General features: G+C 36.0%; 1 protein-coding gene across 1 annotated transcript in view; it reads right to left on the reverse strand.

The window, feature by feature from the left end:
• Positions 1-404: 404 nt before the first annotated feature.
• CSMD3 (CUB and Sushi multiple domains 3) overlaps positions 405-17,472 on the reverse strand; it is a gene marked incomplete at its 5' end in the record, with an annotated part of 687,334 nt that continues 670,266 nt past the window's right edge. The window contains 5 exons of the mRNA XM_081322366.1: positions 405-653; positions 5,363-5,498; positions 9,800-9,887; positions 12,378-12,490; positions 17,314-17,472. Of these exons, the coding sequence (XP_081178492.1) occupies positions 494-653; positions 5,363-5,498; positions 9,800-9,887; positions 12,378-12,490; positions 17,314-17,472 (656 nt within the window). The 3' untranslated portion in view covers positions 405-493. The remainder of the gene's footprint in view (positions 654-5,362; positions 5,499-9,799; positions 9,888-12,377; positions 12,491-17,313) is intronic.

Here is a 17,472-nt window from a genome sequence, read left to right on the forward strand (position 1 = left end):
AAGACCTGTTGGGATGGGATGATTTTGCCTGTGACTGTTAAAGAGAAGCCATAGGCTCTTGCTGTCTCCTGTAAATATAACTCTTAATTCCTATCACATATAATTTGTTCGTTGAAATCCAGTCCCTCTAGCAGTTTATAAAGCACAGACGTACTGATAGTGGATGCTCCTCCAATATATGCAAATATGTTATTATTTTATTATTTTTTTAGAATAATCTTCTTTTTTAAAAAAAGCAAATAAACTGTGAATAAGCACTCATGGAGTGCAGCAGACGTTCTGTAAAATACTCCACAGTAACCATGAAGTCAATATATATTTATGAAAAAAAAGAAACCCACTCTAGTCTCTGTCTCATCCTCAGGAGAAGGTGATCCAGGAAATCCTGAAAAATGTGCTTTTCTTTTCTTTTTTTCTTTTAAAAACCAGTGAACTATAGATCCACTTTGTCACATTTCAATCTTCAAACCACTGCAGTCAGGACGTCGCAATGTTATACCATTGTGCAAACTGTGTTCAGGTTGGGATCAAATCGCACAGCCTTCCCTTCGACAGACTTTGCGTTAGTGTCATACATGGGGTTTTCAAAAGCAGCCTGTCCATTGTTATTTTCATGTACAGAGCAACCTGTGTACTGGGTTTTCGGTGCAGTTCTGTGGCAAAATGCAGAAGAAGAGAAGATCAAATCAAATGATTATTACAGTCATAAATCAGCATATAAGAACAGAAAATTACTGTAGTAAAATGTCTGTGAAGATTCTCAATCATCCGGGGTCACGGTTGTCACAAAGGTGCTTTTCCAAAAGGCAATTGGACTTTTCTTGGCTTTTTTTTCCTTTTGAAAATATTTTGCTTCTCATCCAAGAACCTTTTTTAGAACTTGGTTGAGAAATGAAATGTGTTTTTTTTTCAAAAAACAAACAAAACAAAAACAAAACAAAAACAAGGATGCCCTGCTGCATCTTTTGGGAAAGCACCTTTGGGACTACCGTAGTAAAAGAATTTTATAATCTTGCTTCCAAGGAAATGTGCTTCAAGAAAAGATGTTTTTTTAGGAGCTTCTAACCATGACTGGAAGATACATTTCAGGAACAGAAACGGGTTAGATCAGGGCTCTTCAAACTTGGCCCTTTTATGACTTGTGGACTTCAACTCCCAGAATTCCTCAGCCAGGCACACTGGCACACTGGCTGAGGAATTTGGGAGTTGAAGTCCTCAAGTCACAAAAGGCCCAAGTTTGAAGACCCCTGGGTTAGATCATCTTTCAATCACCCCTGACCCATTGTGAAATCAACCTACAATGCTCTTTTTTTTCCTTTTTCTAGTATCAATGTGGTGCTTTCCCTTTCATCTAACACAATCCTTGCCATCAGAGATAAATTTAGATATGTGCCTTCCTCCTTTTTCTGCACCTGAAGCAAGCATAGCCTCTGTGATCAACAGTTTTTACAGCCATCCATTTTTTGACAGCAGAATTGGGGTTTGTTGTTATGCCAGACAATCAATCCTCCCAGTTTTCGTGACAACTGGCAGATCCAAGCAGCAGATCCCCAAACTACAGGGCTTGAGGAAATGATCAAAGTTGTGTGTTTGTGCATGCATGTATAGAGAAGACACCACTTACTTATCAACTACAGATATGGGTAAGCCTATCCACCCAGCCCTAGCAGAGAATACACAAGAGAGTCTGATTCAGAGGTTTGGAAAGGTGTACTTTTTGATATGTGTCCATCAGCCTTCTGGAAGACAGGTGGACATGTGTCAAAAGTACACCCCTATATATGTCAAAGGGGGAGCACATCTTCTGCCCACCATAGATCATTGTCCTGCTTCACTCCACTTAACCTACCAAGAGAAGTGTTGAAGACAGTGTTTTGCTATCTTCTGTATCTCTTACCATGGCTGGCAAGAAAATGGGAAAAGAGAAGTAAGGGATAATGGCTCCTTTAGTGCTAATTCTCTATTCCTTGGAGAATTGATTGCAGATGATCTGGCACCTAAAAAGTCATTTTCTAGCCTGCCTTCATCCTCACCCCACTCCTTTTGCAGACAGAATCTCTCATCTGCCACATAGCAGAATGGAGTTGAAAATGCAGGCAGCAAATTTTCATGCTAGCATACTATCTTGATAGCTCTCACAGAGGAGAACAACACTAGAGAACATAGAACACTAGAGAAAGACCAAACATACTCAGTGAAAATATAAATTAAATCAATCCATGAATTAAATTATTTAATGTTACACAGAATATATATAAATAATGAATGTATATAAATAATGAATCTTTATTTTGGGATGAAAAAAATGTCTCTCTCAAAAATCCTGCATCCAGATTATAAAGGTTTTTATGGATAAGACTCAACATGAGCAGTCCAATTCTGATATACCAAAAACCAATTAATACAGTAGTGTTTGCTGAAAATTTTGCTTACTTTTTGCCCAAGTCTAGAAAGATGTCATATTTATGGGCAGGCATCACCAGTAGCAAAGTACTTCTCTGAGCTTGCCCATATGGTACATCTCAGCAAAGCTTCCAAGGCTTAAAGCAAAGTTTCTACTTGATCCCTTATCTGATATGACTAAGCTGAAGGAAAGTCAGACACGGTTAAACTAAAGCTTCAGGATTTTCTCTTTTATATTACCTATAAGTTATGACATGCAGACTGGACGACTATACCGAATGTCTAGTAACTTGCCTAGCACAGTCATACAGCTTAGAGGAAGGGTTCTTAGCAAATGTATTGGTCAAAGCTGTACCTGAGATGCTGGACTTCAGGATTTTTTTTTTAATTTATTAATCAAATTTCTCATGGAGAATGACTCTGGGCAACATACAACAATACAATAAAGATTGTTCCAGTTCTCTAAAGCCTTACATTATTACATTTGGTGATGGTAGAAAGAGCTTGTTAGATAATTCTGGGGTGTCAGTTGAAAAGCACAGAATAACTTTGGATTTTATTCATTTTGCTGCAGTATGAAAATAACATTATAGCAATAGAACGTAGACTTCTATACAGCTCCACAGTATTTTACAGCACTCTCTGAGTGGTTTACAATAATCTGGGTCCTCTTTTACCGACCTTGGAAGAATGGAGAGTCAACCTTGAGCTGGTTGGGATCGAACTACTGGCAGTGGGTAAAGTTAGCCTGCAATACTGCATTCTAATTACTGAGCCACTATAGCTTCATTATTTTAAGTTATAGATGTGCACATTTCCATGTGGAAGCTTACATTTATAAACATTAGCCTACCTCATTACTCATATCTGATAGGACTAAAATGTTCACAAAAACCCAAGATTTTAAATGAACTGGAAGAAGATTATGAACAACTATCTCCTAGGTAAGAACAGTTGGACAAAAGTTTGTAATGACAGCAAGAGCTGAACCTAGAGCTGAATTGCCAATGATGGCTATGCAACAGCTGTCTGTAATAAAATTGTTCATGGCACTTATGGCTGATGTAAGATAAATTATATAGGAATACAATTCACGAAACTGTACATGTCAAAAACGAAATATAGGCAATATGTGAAGTACACAGCAAAGCCATTATTACTGCACGGTTCCAAGGCATCAAGACATTTCAATATGTTGCTTCTCTCTAAAGGGCAGTAATTTACAGCAATTCCAAACAACTGAAAGTAAAGGTATAATGTAAAACAATGGCCTTATCTATGAAGCATCTATGACAGTTGTAAAAGGAAGTTAATATAGATGGAATACTTTTCATAAGTGATTTTAATTTATTATGAAGAAAGTAATAAGATGCACAAAGGATAAATAGTTCAGTGCATCATAGTACAGACTAGTCAACACCCTTTAGATGTTCTTTTTTACTTTTCAAATGTGTTCCCATTAATAGGAAAAGAGACAGTAAACTTTTAGAGTGGACTTTTCTCATCAAGCAGAGTGTTTTCTAGCTGGTTCCTGCTAGAGTTATTTAAGTTTTAAATAAAACTTAAAACTTAACAGTCAAAAAGTAAGTGTGCTGGGAAAGACAGGTCACACTAGAAGACATTCTAATTCCAGAAAAGGAAAACAATATTTCTAGTTCCCATCCAATTATGATATCATGACAAATATCAATGCTAAAGCATTGTAAAGATCTGAGAAGAGATTGGCTTCCATTGCCACTCAAAGATATGGCTTCAGTTGGCATTGGAAAGGTGCCCAATGTTCCTTGTTCTACTTCCATGTAAAGCAGATTTATTTCAGAACCATTTTATACTGAGATCTTTGGGGAAAGAAGCAATCAGAAATGAAGGCATAACTATGGGGAAGAGCAATGGCAGTTCAAGGGTCATTCTGAAGAAAGAAGTGGTGGTGGTAATGTCTAGAGCTAAACTAGTGATGGAACAACTAGGCACTTTCACTCTTCAGAACAGAGAAAAAACTAACTCTGACCTGAAATTCTATTCTATGCTTCCTGGGAAAGTCTTGTGGCTCTTGATGGGACAGTTGCATAAATTGGAGTTATCAGAAATAGTTGTGATACAATTTAGATAGTACCCATATCCTAAAGAAATTCCTCTGACAGTATGACCTGAACAAGATGAGATTGCTATGCACACATAACTAGGATTGTGACTCATCATCCTATTGATGTAAGTTATTATCATCCTAGGTTATCTAGGATGAGCATTGTTATTTCACGATTGCTGTGCTAATGACAATTTGCTTTTCAGTCAGAACAATTTGAAATATAAGAGTTTTTTCTCCCTTACTTTTATATATATTTTTAATCAGCACCTGAAAACGGAGAGGTACATCATAAATAACTTTCAGGATGTATGAAGTTTCTGGATTCTTCTGTGTTTCTTATATGCAATGTAAATTTTGATTTAATTATATATTATTTTTAATGCAAATTGATAGTTTTCCTGAATTGATATTTAGAAATATAGATAGATTGATAGATTAGAAGACTGGTTGAACCTAACAGGATTCCATTAGGTCAAAAAACCTCCTACATTCTCCAGACAACTTAGATTCTATAATCAGTGACCACCAAAAAAACTCCTGAACAATTCTGAAGATAAATAATGCAAATAATGATGGCCTTTTTGAGTTGGTGGAGAACATGATTATTAAAGTATGTAACCCTAGGCATGAGGTGCAATGGGAGAATTTTAGAATATTAATCTCTGATTTGTTCAGATGATACTATTTTCTTTTATAAAAGACAGCAAACAATGATGGTTACAAGTAAAAATCATAATTTTTATAATTACTATTTATCCAAGACACTTTAATTTGTAGAAATGTGGGGATTTCTAAGAAGACCTACATGCAATAATATTTTCCACATCAAAATCATATAATTATGCATACAAAATAGATATATATTCCACCTACCTTTGTTTATAAAGGTAAAATCCAAAGCCTGCTAAAATAAGGGCAAAAAAAGGCACGAGAATAGCAATGGCCACAGAACTGCTGTTTGTACCATGTGATTGATTTAATGAATTTGATCCTTTAGACATATTAAGTCCTGGTGAAACAAAACAAAACAAAACAGAAATATTATTTCTGTTACTACTGTCATGGAAACATATGCATTCCATATATATACTGCTCAAAAAATAAAGGGAACACAAGATAAGACATCCTACTATTAAATACAGTACATTGTGTTATTTAAGTGTTCCCTTTATTTTTTGAGCAGTATGTGTGTATGTATGTGTATACATATACACACACACATGTATACATATACACACACACAAACACACCATACATTGTGTTTGTTTGTGTGTGTGTGTGTGTGTGTGTGTGTGTGTGTGTGTAGGTCTTGGCCAAGACCTACATACCTGTACCCGTGAAATATATATATGAGAAACACAATATTTGGTTTCTTTCCACCCAAGTAGGTTGCAATAGTACTGAGATTACACCAAGTCATATTTATGTCCAGGGGTATTATCTAAATTAGGGGGAAAAGGTTATGAAGACAATTATTCATCTGCTTCTACTGGGTGAGTTTACCATGCCCAATGCCAGGTGCAAGAAACTGGCTTCAGTGATTAATTTATTCCTGGTTCCATACTTATAAGAACATGTTTTTTTGCAATTTACTAAAAGTGTAATTATTCCCAGTTGAACAGCTTCCATAACAAGGTATCATTCTCCTGTAAGAAAGAGAAGATACGCAGGAGATGGAGCATGCAGGCTGTTTGAAATGAGTATATACTTATATAATTAACATCAGGGAGGTCAAAAAGTCAAATTTCTGGATGTGACTATACAATCAAAGCCCTGCCTCTTTCTGATATGAAATATGCACTTTAGTTGTGCAATCATCCTCTATACCAGACATGTCAAACTTGCGACATCACATTACATTGTGCAACATAGCAGAGCTTTTTCCCCATTGCCGGCAATGAGGTGGGCATGGTTTCCTGGTAATGTGTCCGGCCCATGGGCCAGCAGTTTGACACACCTGCTCTATACTGACTATCCTTGCCAGGCCCCAGAATTATGCCTTGCAGGACAGAAATTGGTTAATTACTAGTTTGCACAAATTAAACACAACTGGCTAGATAACAACCTTGCCTAAGTTATGATTAAAGTGTCTTTCTTGCATTTCTCTCTGTAAAAATCTCTTTCTTCCACCCTGTTCAAGTAAAAGGTCCTTCAAAAGTGTGAATAATTCCACATGCTTTCTTTCCCTGGAAGGGCAATTAAATGAAACCCAATGAGTTCATGCATTCTTTGTCCTTACAAACGTCTTCACAATTTTACAACTTCAGAGTTTCTATTTCTGTCTTCCAAGGAATTTCTGTCTTCTACCATGTTGAGTGTCTGACCATTTGTTAATTCATTTACTTACATGCTTTATGCTATCTCTGGAAGACTAACCTTTAAAAAAACATCATAAAAAGAACACTTCCAAAAATGAATATACACAGCCAGAAAGAATAAAAAAAAATCCCAACAAACTTACAAGGAGCAAAGGGGGGAAAAATCATGGCTCATACATCCACCAGTGTCTCCTGCATTCAGAAAATGCCTTCCTCCTGGGCTAAATGGAAATACCAGGTTTAACTGCTTTCATGAAACTCAGAAAGGAATGAGAGAGTTTCAAAGCATAGGAATGCCATTTAAAAATACCCTTTTCCTAGCTTTCATCAGATGACATTCTCGAACAGATAAGAGAAAGTTTCCCAATCAGATAAGGAAGCTGCTTAAATGGGGAAACAAATATTGGTGATTTGTGATTTATGGTTGGTGATTTGGATTTAAAGCCGTATAATGTATTAAAGGTATTATTAACCAACAGCTTTAATTGCATGTAGTGATCAACTGGTGACTAATGCAGCTCCCAAAGCAGTGGGGTCATCCAAGTATGCATCCATCACTGCCCATTCTGCTGCAGTTAGTTGTACTGCCAAATGCTTGTTAGGACTGTCCCCACATTGGATTACAGTAATCCAAACAGAAGGTGACGAGGTATCTGTGAGGAGGACGTCCCAGTCCAAATCACTACAGTTGGCAGACAAGTGTAAGAGGAACTCTCCAATCCCACAATCATTGCAACTAGCAGACAAGTTGTAATTGTACAAAGGGTTCCTGACCACAGATATTATCTGCTCCTAGAGCGGGAACTGTGAATTTAGGAGGACTCCTAAGGTGCAGGTCTCCTCTGAGCAGGAGAATTCCATAGTGAAGTCAGTTATGGACCAATCAAGGCAAACACAGGCAAAATCCTAGGCAAAAATAAACAATATAGATGCAGATCCTGTTTGCTTTTCAAATCTGTTATAAAGTGGGCTGGGTAACACTTAAAAATGCTCACGCAGAACGGCAGGGAAGATTGATGCCAAGATAACAAATTCTTCTTAGAAGACCATGCAGTTTGTGCTAAATGGGATTCTAGTGCCTGAGGAATAAGTGCACTTAGCAATACAAGTGTTCATTTAAGAAGGCGGGGGGAAAGTGCCACTATACAGAAATTGATTCTAATAATTACAGCTTAATATTTTCTTTTACCCAATTTCTCCTGTTTTTTTATATCTTAAGGATGCAGGTAATTATATTTTATTAGTACTTAGGAATTTGGAATAAAAGGTAAGCAGACAGGCACGTAGAGCAAAATGCATCATATAAATTTTAAAATTGCTCCCAGAGTTCTCCTTAAAAAGGCTAATAAAAAACATTATGTTTGGATAAGCACCTAGACTTTACCATTTATGTTTGTAGGTGCTGAATCAGATACAGATACACTATATCATACTAAAATAGTTTTCTTTTTTCCTCCTTGGAGGGAAAGGGAAAGCAATTTCACCTGTTTATATCCATTTAGCATCTCTCTCTCTCTCTCTCTCTCTCTTTCTCTCTTTCTTTCTCTCTCTCTCTCAAACACACATACACACAAATGGTCCTTCCCTTGAGCACAAACTTTCTACAAGAATTTGGAAGGAAGAAGATGTCTAGTGTAATATTGAATAGCAAAGTTATAATTGAGCCTCTTAAGTACAGAAATAAGTATAACATTTCAACAAGCTTGCAAAATGAATAATGAAAAATTTCCATTGTACGTAATTATGATGAAATAAAATACCTTACTGAATTATACATTCAACTAATATTTGAGACTATTCATAGTTTATAGTCTCAGTGTATCTGATGATGACAATGCCGGAAATAGATTCTCATCAGCTGACCTTTGGTTAAATACAGATAACTGACCATTATCTAATCCAACTAGGTTGCCCATCAAGGGTGAACATAGGATTGGCAATGGGGCAAGTAACAAATATGCATTTTAACATCACCATATAAACTCAACTGCTTTAGGCACATACTAACTGACTTGATATTATGACATTACAATGCACATTTCTTTTATTTTGATGAAATCTTGAGTTGACTGTGAATTACCCCAGATCATGTATTTTCTAATGTACTTTTGATGACAACACCATCCCTCTTTCAAAATATTTTGGAGTCTAAACTTAAAATTAATTTAGTGCACTTTGGCTATGGGAAAAAGTGTCATACGTAGATACTTTCAGGTTCCAGTGTATGTGTCAGGACCCACCCCAATCCACGTCTTAGGAAAACAAAAACTCTTGGAGTCAGTTCTAGTCCAAAAGGAATTTGTACTAGGACATGCTTGGTTGTGGAAATACAAGACAGGACTTAGTGTTGTTTTACAAATTGAAACTTTATAAAGGGTTCCTGGTTCAACCCCCCTTCCCTCAACCCCATTTGGTCAGCCCCCATCATTTTACTTTGTGTCATCCCTTTCATGAGAAAAAAAATAACTTCGAATCTTTATGGTTATTGCCTTCTTTCTTTACAGATTCAAATGGAGACACAGGCCAGATGCCTTCTTCTCTAACCCTCCCTTTTGTTCCCCCAGTTCAAAAGGTTTCCCTTGGTCTTTGAAACAACCTAAGGCAGGCTGAATCCACATGCGCTCCTGCTTCCTCGGGAGATGGCAGAATCCATGGGGGTGGAATAATGTTTTAAACATACATTTATTAATGTGATATAAATGGATTCTGACAGTATGACTGGAATTAGCTTTTCTTGAAATAGTATCAATAAGTCTATCAAAAAAAGGTCATTCATAATTCAAATGGAGTCAATTATTGAAGCAAGGGATGTACTGTCACTCTTCTCAATCTCTAAACATCTCCATATTAAGTAAAATATATATACATGTAGACTGCCTTACAGAATTGGAACAAGTTTTTATCTGAAGCAGTAATTGTAGGAAGACTCCATTGGCCCATCTTTGTTGATTTCAAATGACTGACTATGTCTAAATTAAAAGCATCAGCTTACCTAATCTTTGAAGTCCAAACTGACCATAATCTTTACCCTGAATAAATCCTTGAAAAACATAAGTTGCACCATCAGGTTCTGCGGAAACCTATGTAGAATAATAAAAAAGGATATGTAAAATAAATATGGATGTGCATATTCACAGTAATAACATGAGAAGCTTATTAGATTCAATCTGGAAAAAAATCACTTAATTCATTCAGCTACTTGTACATTTTGTTATTGTTAATGATATTAGATTCCTTTGATCTGGAAGTGATCAGTTGATTATGTGTCATCAAGTCATTGTCAACCCCTAGGCATACACATTGATAGATTATGTCCATGATGATCTGGAAGTATTTACTTATTTTATTTTAAAAGATACTCAAAAAATTAAAAACAGAATAAAAAAGGAAAGAGAAAAATAGGGAAATAGTACATAAAGATCTAGAACATACATATGAAGAATATGGGGGAAAAAGGAAAGATCCACTATTCTTATTGGTAATTGAGCCAGGGAACTTTTAAAATTTTTGCTTGTTATCTTCCCTTAAAAAGGTAAAGGTTCCCCCGCACATGCGTGCTAGTCGTTTCCGACTCTAGGGGCCGGTGCTCATCTCCGTTTCAAAGCCGAAGAGCCAGCGCTTGTCCGAGGACGTCTCCGTGGTCATGTGGCCGGCATGACTAGACGCCAAAGGCGCACGGAACGCTGTTACCTTCCCACCGGAGTGGTCCCTATTTTTCTACTTGCATTTTTACGTGCTTTCGAACTGCTAGGTTGGCAGAAGCTGGGACGAGCCTTAAATGTCCTATAATTGTATTAGTATTTAAAACCATGTATAAAGCAATTAGAGAAAAGATTTTCATCTGTCTCTTTTTATGCTTACAAAATAGCTAACTTCAACATCTCATAATTAATCTTACATTTCTGTAGTAGCAAAGACTATTTTTAGTTGAGTTTGATTCATGACAACTTTAAAGGCAATATGGATGTGATTGTCATTACTATTAACTTTTCCTGATATTCCTTGGTGTTTCTTTTCTAAGTACTAGCCAATTTTTATCTGGAACAGTCAGTTCAGATAGCTATTGCCACCTAGACTGTTAACAATGTTTTAAGATTCCTGTTTGGTCTGACCATAAATAAAATCTAGTTTTGATTTTATTTAAGATATCCCTCCAGTCAGAAATATATTGTTCTAGCGTTTTTCTTCTGTATTGCTTCTCCCTTTAGGAAGGCCTTATGGTGTCAATTCTTGCAGTCTTTAGAAAATCTGCAAAGATGAGAATCTGTGTCCCCAGGCATTTGTCATTGAAATTCAGTGCTTAGTTTAACCAATATATTTTGAATTAGGTTACCAATAGAAAATTTATCACATCAGACTTTAGTTTATCTTTGCAATATTGTTGCTCTAATCTATTAATATGTATTGCACTACTATGTAGTTATAAATAACACTGCATGTTGATGTTTTGTCAACTACAAAGCTTAAAGAAATGTAAGGTTTCTACATGATCACATAAAATGTAATCTATTTACACTACTACTGTTAAGTACTACAAAGTTAGCATTATAATCAATTTGGAAAGTAATAGTATATTTTGCTAGAGAAACAAACACACATTTCTGGGTTTCTATTTTGCAAAGTACTAACCACTGATAAAGTACTGCATTGGCTGATGTGGACATAGTTGCTTGAAAGAAAATCTAGGGTATTATTCCCATTTTCTAATTGTAATGTTTCAAAAAGAACAGAATAGAAGCTGGAAGGAACCAAGCAGGAGAACCTGTACCATTTCAGACAAGTGACTGTCTGGTCTCTTCTTAAAAATCTCCAGTGATGGAGCGCCCACAATTTCTGAAGGCAAACTGTTCCACTGGTTAATTGTCCTCACTGTTAGAAAGTTTCTCCTTAATTCCAGCTTGCTTCTCTCTTTGGTCAGTTTCCAACCATTGTTTCTTGTCCTGCCATCTGGTGCTTTGGAGAATGATTTGATGCTCTCCTCTTTGTGGCAGCCCCTTAAATACTGGAATACTGCTATCATGTCACCCCTATTTCTTCTTTTTTTTAGACTAGTCAAACCCAAGTCCTGCAGCTGTTCTTCATATGTTTTAATCTCCAGGCCTTTGATCATCTTGTGTTGCATCTTTCCTTATTAATCAATCTTGTGCTGCATACTGTAAGATAGACTTGGTAAGTATAAAGCAGGTATACCATGACTCAGAAATGCAACTTAGTATACCCTTTCTATGCGTATCTATTCTATGGATATGCAAGAACACGATTTTCTAATGCAAATATATTGGCAAGAAAGAAAATAGTCATCCATAATGTGTGCTAATTTTTTTTCGCCTGCATGTGCTGGTCTACCTTTGAATCCAATCAATGACATTTCTCATGACCTTTAAGAATGCCACTACCCTATAATACCAACATTTGTTCTTGTCTTGTCCGCAAGTGCCTGTGTAAGCCTATTTTTCAACATTCCTAATTAAACTTTCATTTTTTTAAAAAGTGACTTCTTTCTGGTCTCATGCACAAGTCATCATTTTATATTAAGACATTGGATTTTGCCAGAAGTATACAGTACTCACAAAGCCATCCATTGCCCATTTGTCGTCTTTCAGTTTGTCCACAGAAGTATGGTATGGGGCTTTAATGAGATATATATGGAGCATTAATCGGGCTTCTTGACTTTTATACACCCCTGTAAAATATAAACATAGTTGATCTGAGCCAGTAAAGCCAAACCAAAATCATCCTCTTTAGACCATCTTTGCAAAGGGGAGGCACAAGGGTCAAAGATTTATACAGTATATGACTCATCTTTTTAAGTAACTAAAAAAAAGCATACCTATTTATTTAATTGCATGTTGTAACTCAACAGTTTAGAAGATGGTCAGTTCTAGAGTTATTTCCGTAAGCATGACATCCACAAGAGCCAATTTAAGATAGTGATTGAAGCATCAGGCAAAACCCAGGAGGCCTAATACCTTGGGCACAAAGCCAGCTTAGTGACCTTGATCCATCACTTTCTCTAGAAAAGGAGGCATTGGCAAACCACTTCTGAAAAAACATTGCTAAGAAAACAGCAGAGATTTGCCCAGGCAGTCTCAAAGAATTGGTCATGATTGAACAGAAATATATATCTATATGCCTGCATGCACGCACACACACACACACACACACACACTGTGCACACCCAACCTAAGTTTGCTACAAATTCAGGTTTACTGAAATGAATGTCAAAAATCATTCCAATAATTTTTCTTCTAACCAGTTGTTGTTAATTCTCTGTAATTTAGCTTATATTTGATTTTATTCAAAGGAAAGAAGGTAGTTAGGTAAAGGGTTTATAGAAACAAAAACAGAGCTTTGTTTATGTACATAGTGAAAAAAAGATTTAAGGTATTATAGTGCTTTGTTAAACCAGGGTTATACTAGAATCTGCTTTAATACCTCAACACCTCTAAAGGATGGCTACTGTATATTTAGGAGATAGCCATAAATCAGGGACATACTTTGCTTGAAAATAGGATTAGGTGAATCCCTGATGTTTTCAATTTGGGAAAAAGCCAGGACTATGAAATCTGTGGGTTGATAGGACAGCAAGATGGATAGACTTAATTTCAGTAATAGATGTACCACTAGAAAACCTGAATGACCAAGTTGGGAACAGATGCTCCTAGAGAAAATCTATATATCTGTTTGCTAAGAGCAGGGGTCTTCAAACCTGGCCCTTTCATGTCTTGTGGACTTCAACTCCCAGAATTCCTCAGCCAGGCACGCCTGGCTGAGGAATTCTGGGAGTTGAAGTCCACAAGTCATCAAAGGGCCAAGTTTGAAGACCCCTGGCTAACAGTCAACACTAACTTGCTGGTACATAATCAGTTAAATTGTTTACATATGATTGTGTGTCTGGAGTAAGATTTATTTAAGAATGTCTTTGAATCATCATAATATTTAATCTTTTTTATTTTGCTGTTAGTTGTGCTCAAAATGCATTTTCACAAAGATATGTTGAGAAAAATATAGTACAACTTTCAAAAAATAATCCACTTAAAATATATGATTTATATTTCAACATGGCATCCTAGGAGTGTGTATCAATGTGTTCTTTATAAATGGGTAGGATACTTATTTATCTAGTAAATTTGAGTGGGTTCAAACCAACAAAACCCCTGTCCTTAGCTATCTTGACAGAATACTTTCAAGTTTAAAGTTTAAGAAACAAATTCTGTATTATTGGGGCAACTATCAGTGGATAGTAGATCAGCCACATTGTATTTTGATGGTATTTCTCAATACTGTTCATGTCTAAGTTTAACTGGCCAAAAGGAAGCAGATATCCAGCTACTATTAGATGTCTCCTTTCTTTGCCAATGAATTACTCAGTTCAGGAAATGATTAGAAGCTGAAGTTAATCTGACAGGTTTTAACAGGATAAATGAATTATCTTCCTTGAATAATTCCTTGGATTATTCTTTCTGGCAAATTATGATTGAGCACTCTTACAGACACTGCAAGGATCAACAGCAAATGGACTTGCACAAGGAGCCATCCAATGCTGCTCTAAGACATTCTTCTCATTCAGAAATTACATTTCTGGAAAATTTCCATTTGGAAAGTAGCAGTTTCCAAGAATCCAGATGTCTGTGCATGGGAATATCTAAATGTTAGCTGTCAAGTATAGCTGTTGTGGTTAAAGGATAGCATACAAATTAGCACCAGAAAAAAACAACAGAAATAAAACCAAACCAAAACAAAACAAAACCAAACAAAAAGTAGCCATGCATGAAATATATATTAGAGCAGCCCCCGTCTTGCTGCTCATCACCTTACTGAGGTGGGCAGCATGCACATTTATTAAATATATGATATTTTTTTTAAAAAAAATTGTTGCATATCCTGATCCGCAATCAGAAACTCCAACTCACACCTGATGGTTTTCTGCACAACATTCATAGGTTTTCCTCCAAAAATATGTGTGTCTCTTTTTGTAAGTAGATCTCCTGTGATTAATCATCCTTCCTGAAACAGGACTATATTTAACTGTGTGTAACTCTAGGTGTAAAGCATTATTTACTTGTATTTGTGATTTTTCTTAATCAAGATATAGCTGCACTCAAAAAAATCTGCTGCACCATGGCTGACTTAAAAAAAATGCATCTGCAATACATTACATTTATTTATTTATTTATTTAAATTTTTATACCGCCCTATTCCCGAAGGACTCAGGGCGGTTTACAGGGCAACATAAAATACAATATAAAAATAGTATAAAATTAAAATAGATTAAATTAATTAAGCCCAACAATTAAAACAATATTAAAAGCTAAAACCCCTTCAGTCCAGGCCTGATAGATCAAAAAACCAGGTTTTCAGGTCCTGGCGAAATGAACGCAGATTGGGGGCGGTCCGAAGTTCCACCGGTAAATCATTCCAAAGGGCAGGCGCGCCCACAGAGAATGCCCTCCCCATGAATCTACAGTAGATACATGCTCCGAATGAAAACAATTTGAACATTACAGAAGACTTCTTATTTTAATCAAATCTCAGTTTAATGCCATCACAAGGTTTTGAAATGTAAAAAATGAGATCAAGATTTTTTTTTTGAGTTTCTGTTGCTAACCAGAAGCAAAAAGTAGGGTTGTATTCTTCTGCCAAAGTATTATTTCATATATAGCCTTTATGTCTATTCTGTCTTGAACATGTTCAACTTATATGTGCAAAATTGTAAAAAACACTTTCTTCAGTAGTTCCCAACTTTGGGTAAATTATCCAGAATTGGGTAAAAGTGATTTTTACCCAGCATAACAGGGACATTTAAGGTGACTTAAGGCTTGCCACATGTACCAAAATATATTTGAAACTCTTCCAAAGTATTCCAGTTAAGACCAAAATTTATTGAAATGATAGAACTATCATTCAGTGATGTTGTTTTTCTAATATAGGTGGTGTCTGAGTATGATCATTCATTTAGTGACAATTCAAAGTTACAACCGTGCTTAAGGAAAAAAACTCACAACCAGTCCTTGAAGTTTAATTTCTATTAAGCACTTTGGAGTAATGAAGGAAAATGTTTGAGAACTATACAAGATCAAACATGGGGACTTATTTTCCAGTACTTGCTCTAAGATATTCCAGGACAAATTTTCTGCTGATGTGATATCTATGTAGTAATCAGAGACATTATCTTCTAGTCCAATCCCCTGCTTAGGCAGGAAATGACAAAGAGCTTGGTCTTCATTTAATAGGCCTTTGAAATTATATGATGATACAAACTGGATCTATACTCTGAGGTCACAAAAGCTTATCAAAGGGTCAAGATTCTATTTTGAAATCCCTAGAATTTACCTCTATACTTGTTTGTCCAGCTGTTATGGTGGATGGATGGTCCATGCACACATGCAAATATCCATTCACAAACAACCACCCCAAGTCTTTGAGAAATCCTTTGGCTTTACTTTGTTTAATGCTTTCCACAGAGTCATTATCTACTGCCCTCTGCAATGCAGGGAATTACAGACAATTAAATACTCAAAAATACCAAACTGTGCTTCCCAAATATCTGACCTAATTGTTCAAATCAATCTTCTCTAAGTAGTCAAGTGTGGGTTCCTATGTCTGTTTGCTCAGTAGCCATTAAATGGTACCACTGTTTTGAATAGAAGATATAGTCCTGTGATTAGCATATATCACAGTGCAATTCTAAACATGTCAATTCAGAAATAACCACCCTTCAGTAAAACATTTCAACATAAGAATTTCTGCAAAACTCAAACCTAAACTCCATAAGTAATAATAGCTCCAATGAAACAGGAAATGTCAGTGTAGTTGACATTGATTGGAGGTTGTGTTTATTATTATCCTGAATCAATTCACTGATCATAAAAGTTTTCTTTCTTGAAGGTTAAGGGCCATAAATCCATCATGAGCACCTAATGCATATCTAAATAGATATTTTATTGAGTTTCCAGTTTAGGGTTAAAAGAAAATTGCAGGTCTAATGCCATGCAGCCAGCTTCTATGCATAAGAGAGAACAAGAAATAAAATGATTAAGCCATGCTGCATTCTTAAATATATGTGTGTGCCACTTGTTATTATTCTTGTTTAGAATAATTCAATGGAACAACTGCAAAATATTTGTAGGACCAATATCAACAAATCCTCTTAATTAAACCATAATTAAAACTGCACCTATCATCAGACAGATCCAATCACTTTCCTGAAAAGCCCTGTATTTACCATTTTATGAAACCCTTTTAGGAGAGACATTTGAGTGTGTTGAGTGTTTAGGGTGCTGATCACTTTCAGTGTGGGTGTCAAGCACAATTGTTCCATACGAAATCACATGGAGCAGTGAGATTCTTCCTGAATAAGACTGTCTTGGAAAAAAAAATCCAACACCAAATATCCACACCTGTGAAGGGCTTTACAATGATCATGACTTCCATGAAATGGGTATCAGACTTTTGGTAGACATGTTAAGAGAATTAAATAGAGACATTTATAATTGTTGTTCGTACCTGACAGCAACAACTCCATGTTGCTATTAGTAAGGGTCGCATTCACTCTTCCAGATGATGCATTGAAATGAGTAACGGTCAAGGTCATTGGCTGCTTTTTGCCTTTATAATTGTAGGATCCTTTCCATATGTAATTCTGAGCAAACACATCATCAGGAA

The sequence above is a fragment of the Vipera berus genome (genome assembly GCF_964194415.1).
Source record: "Vipera berus genome assembly, chromosome: 3".
Classification (NCBI taxonomy): Eukaryota; Metazoa; Chordata; class Lepidosauria; order Squamata; family Viperidae; genus Vipera; species Vipera berus.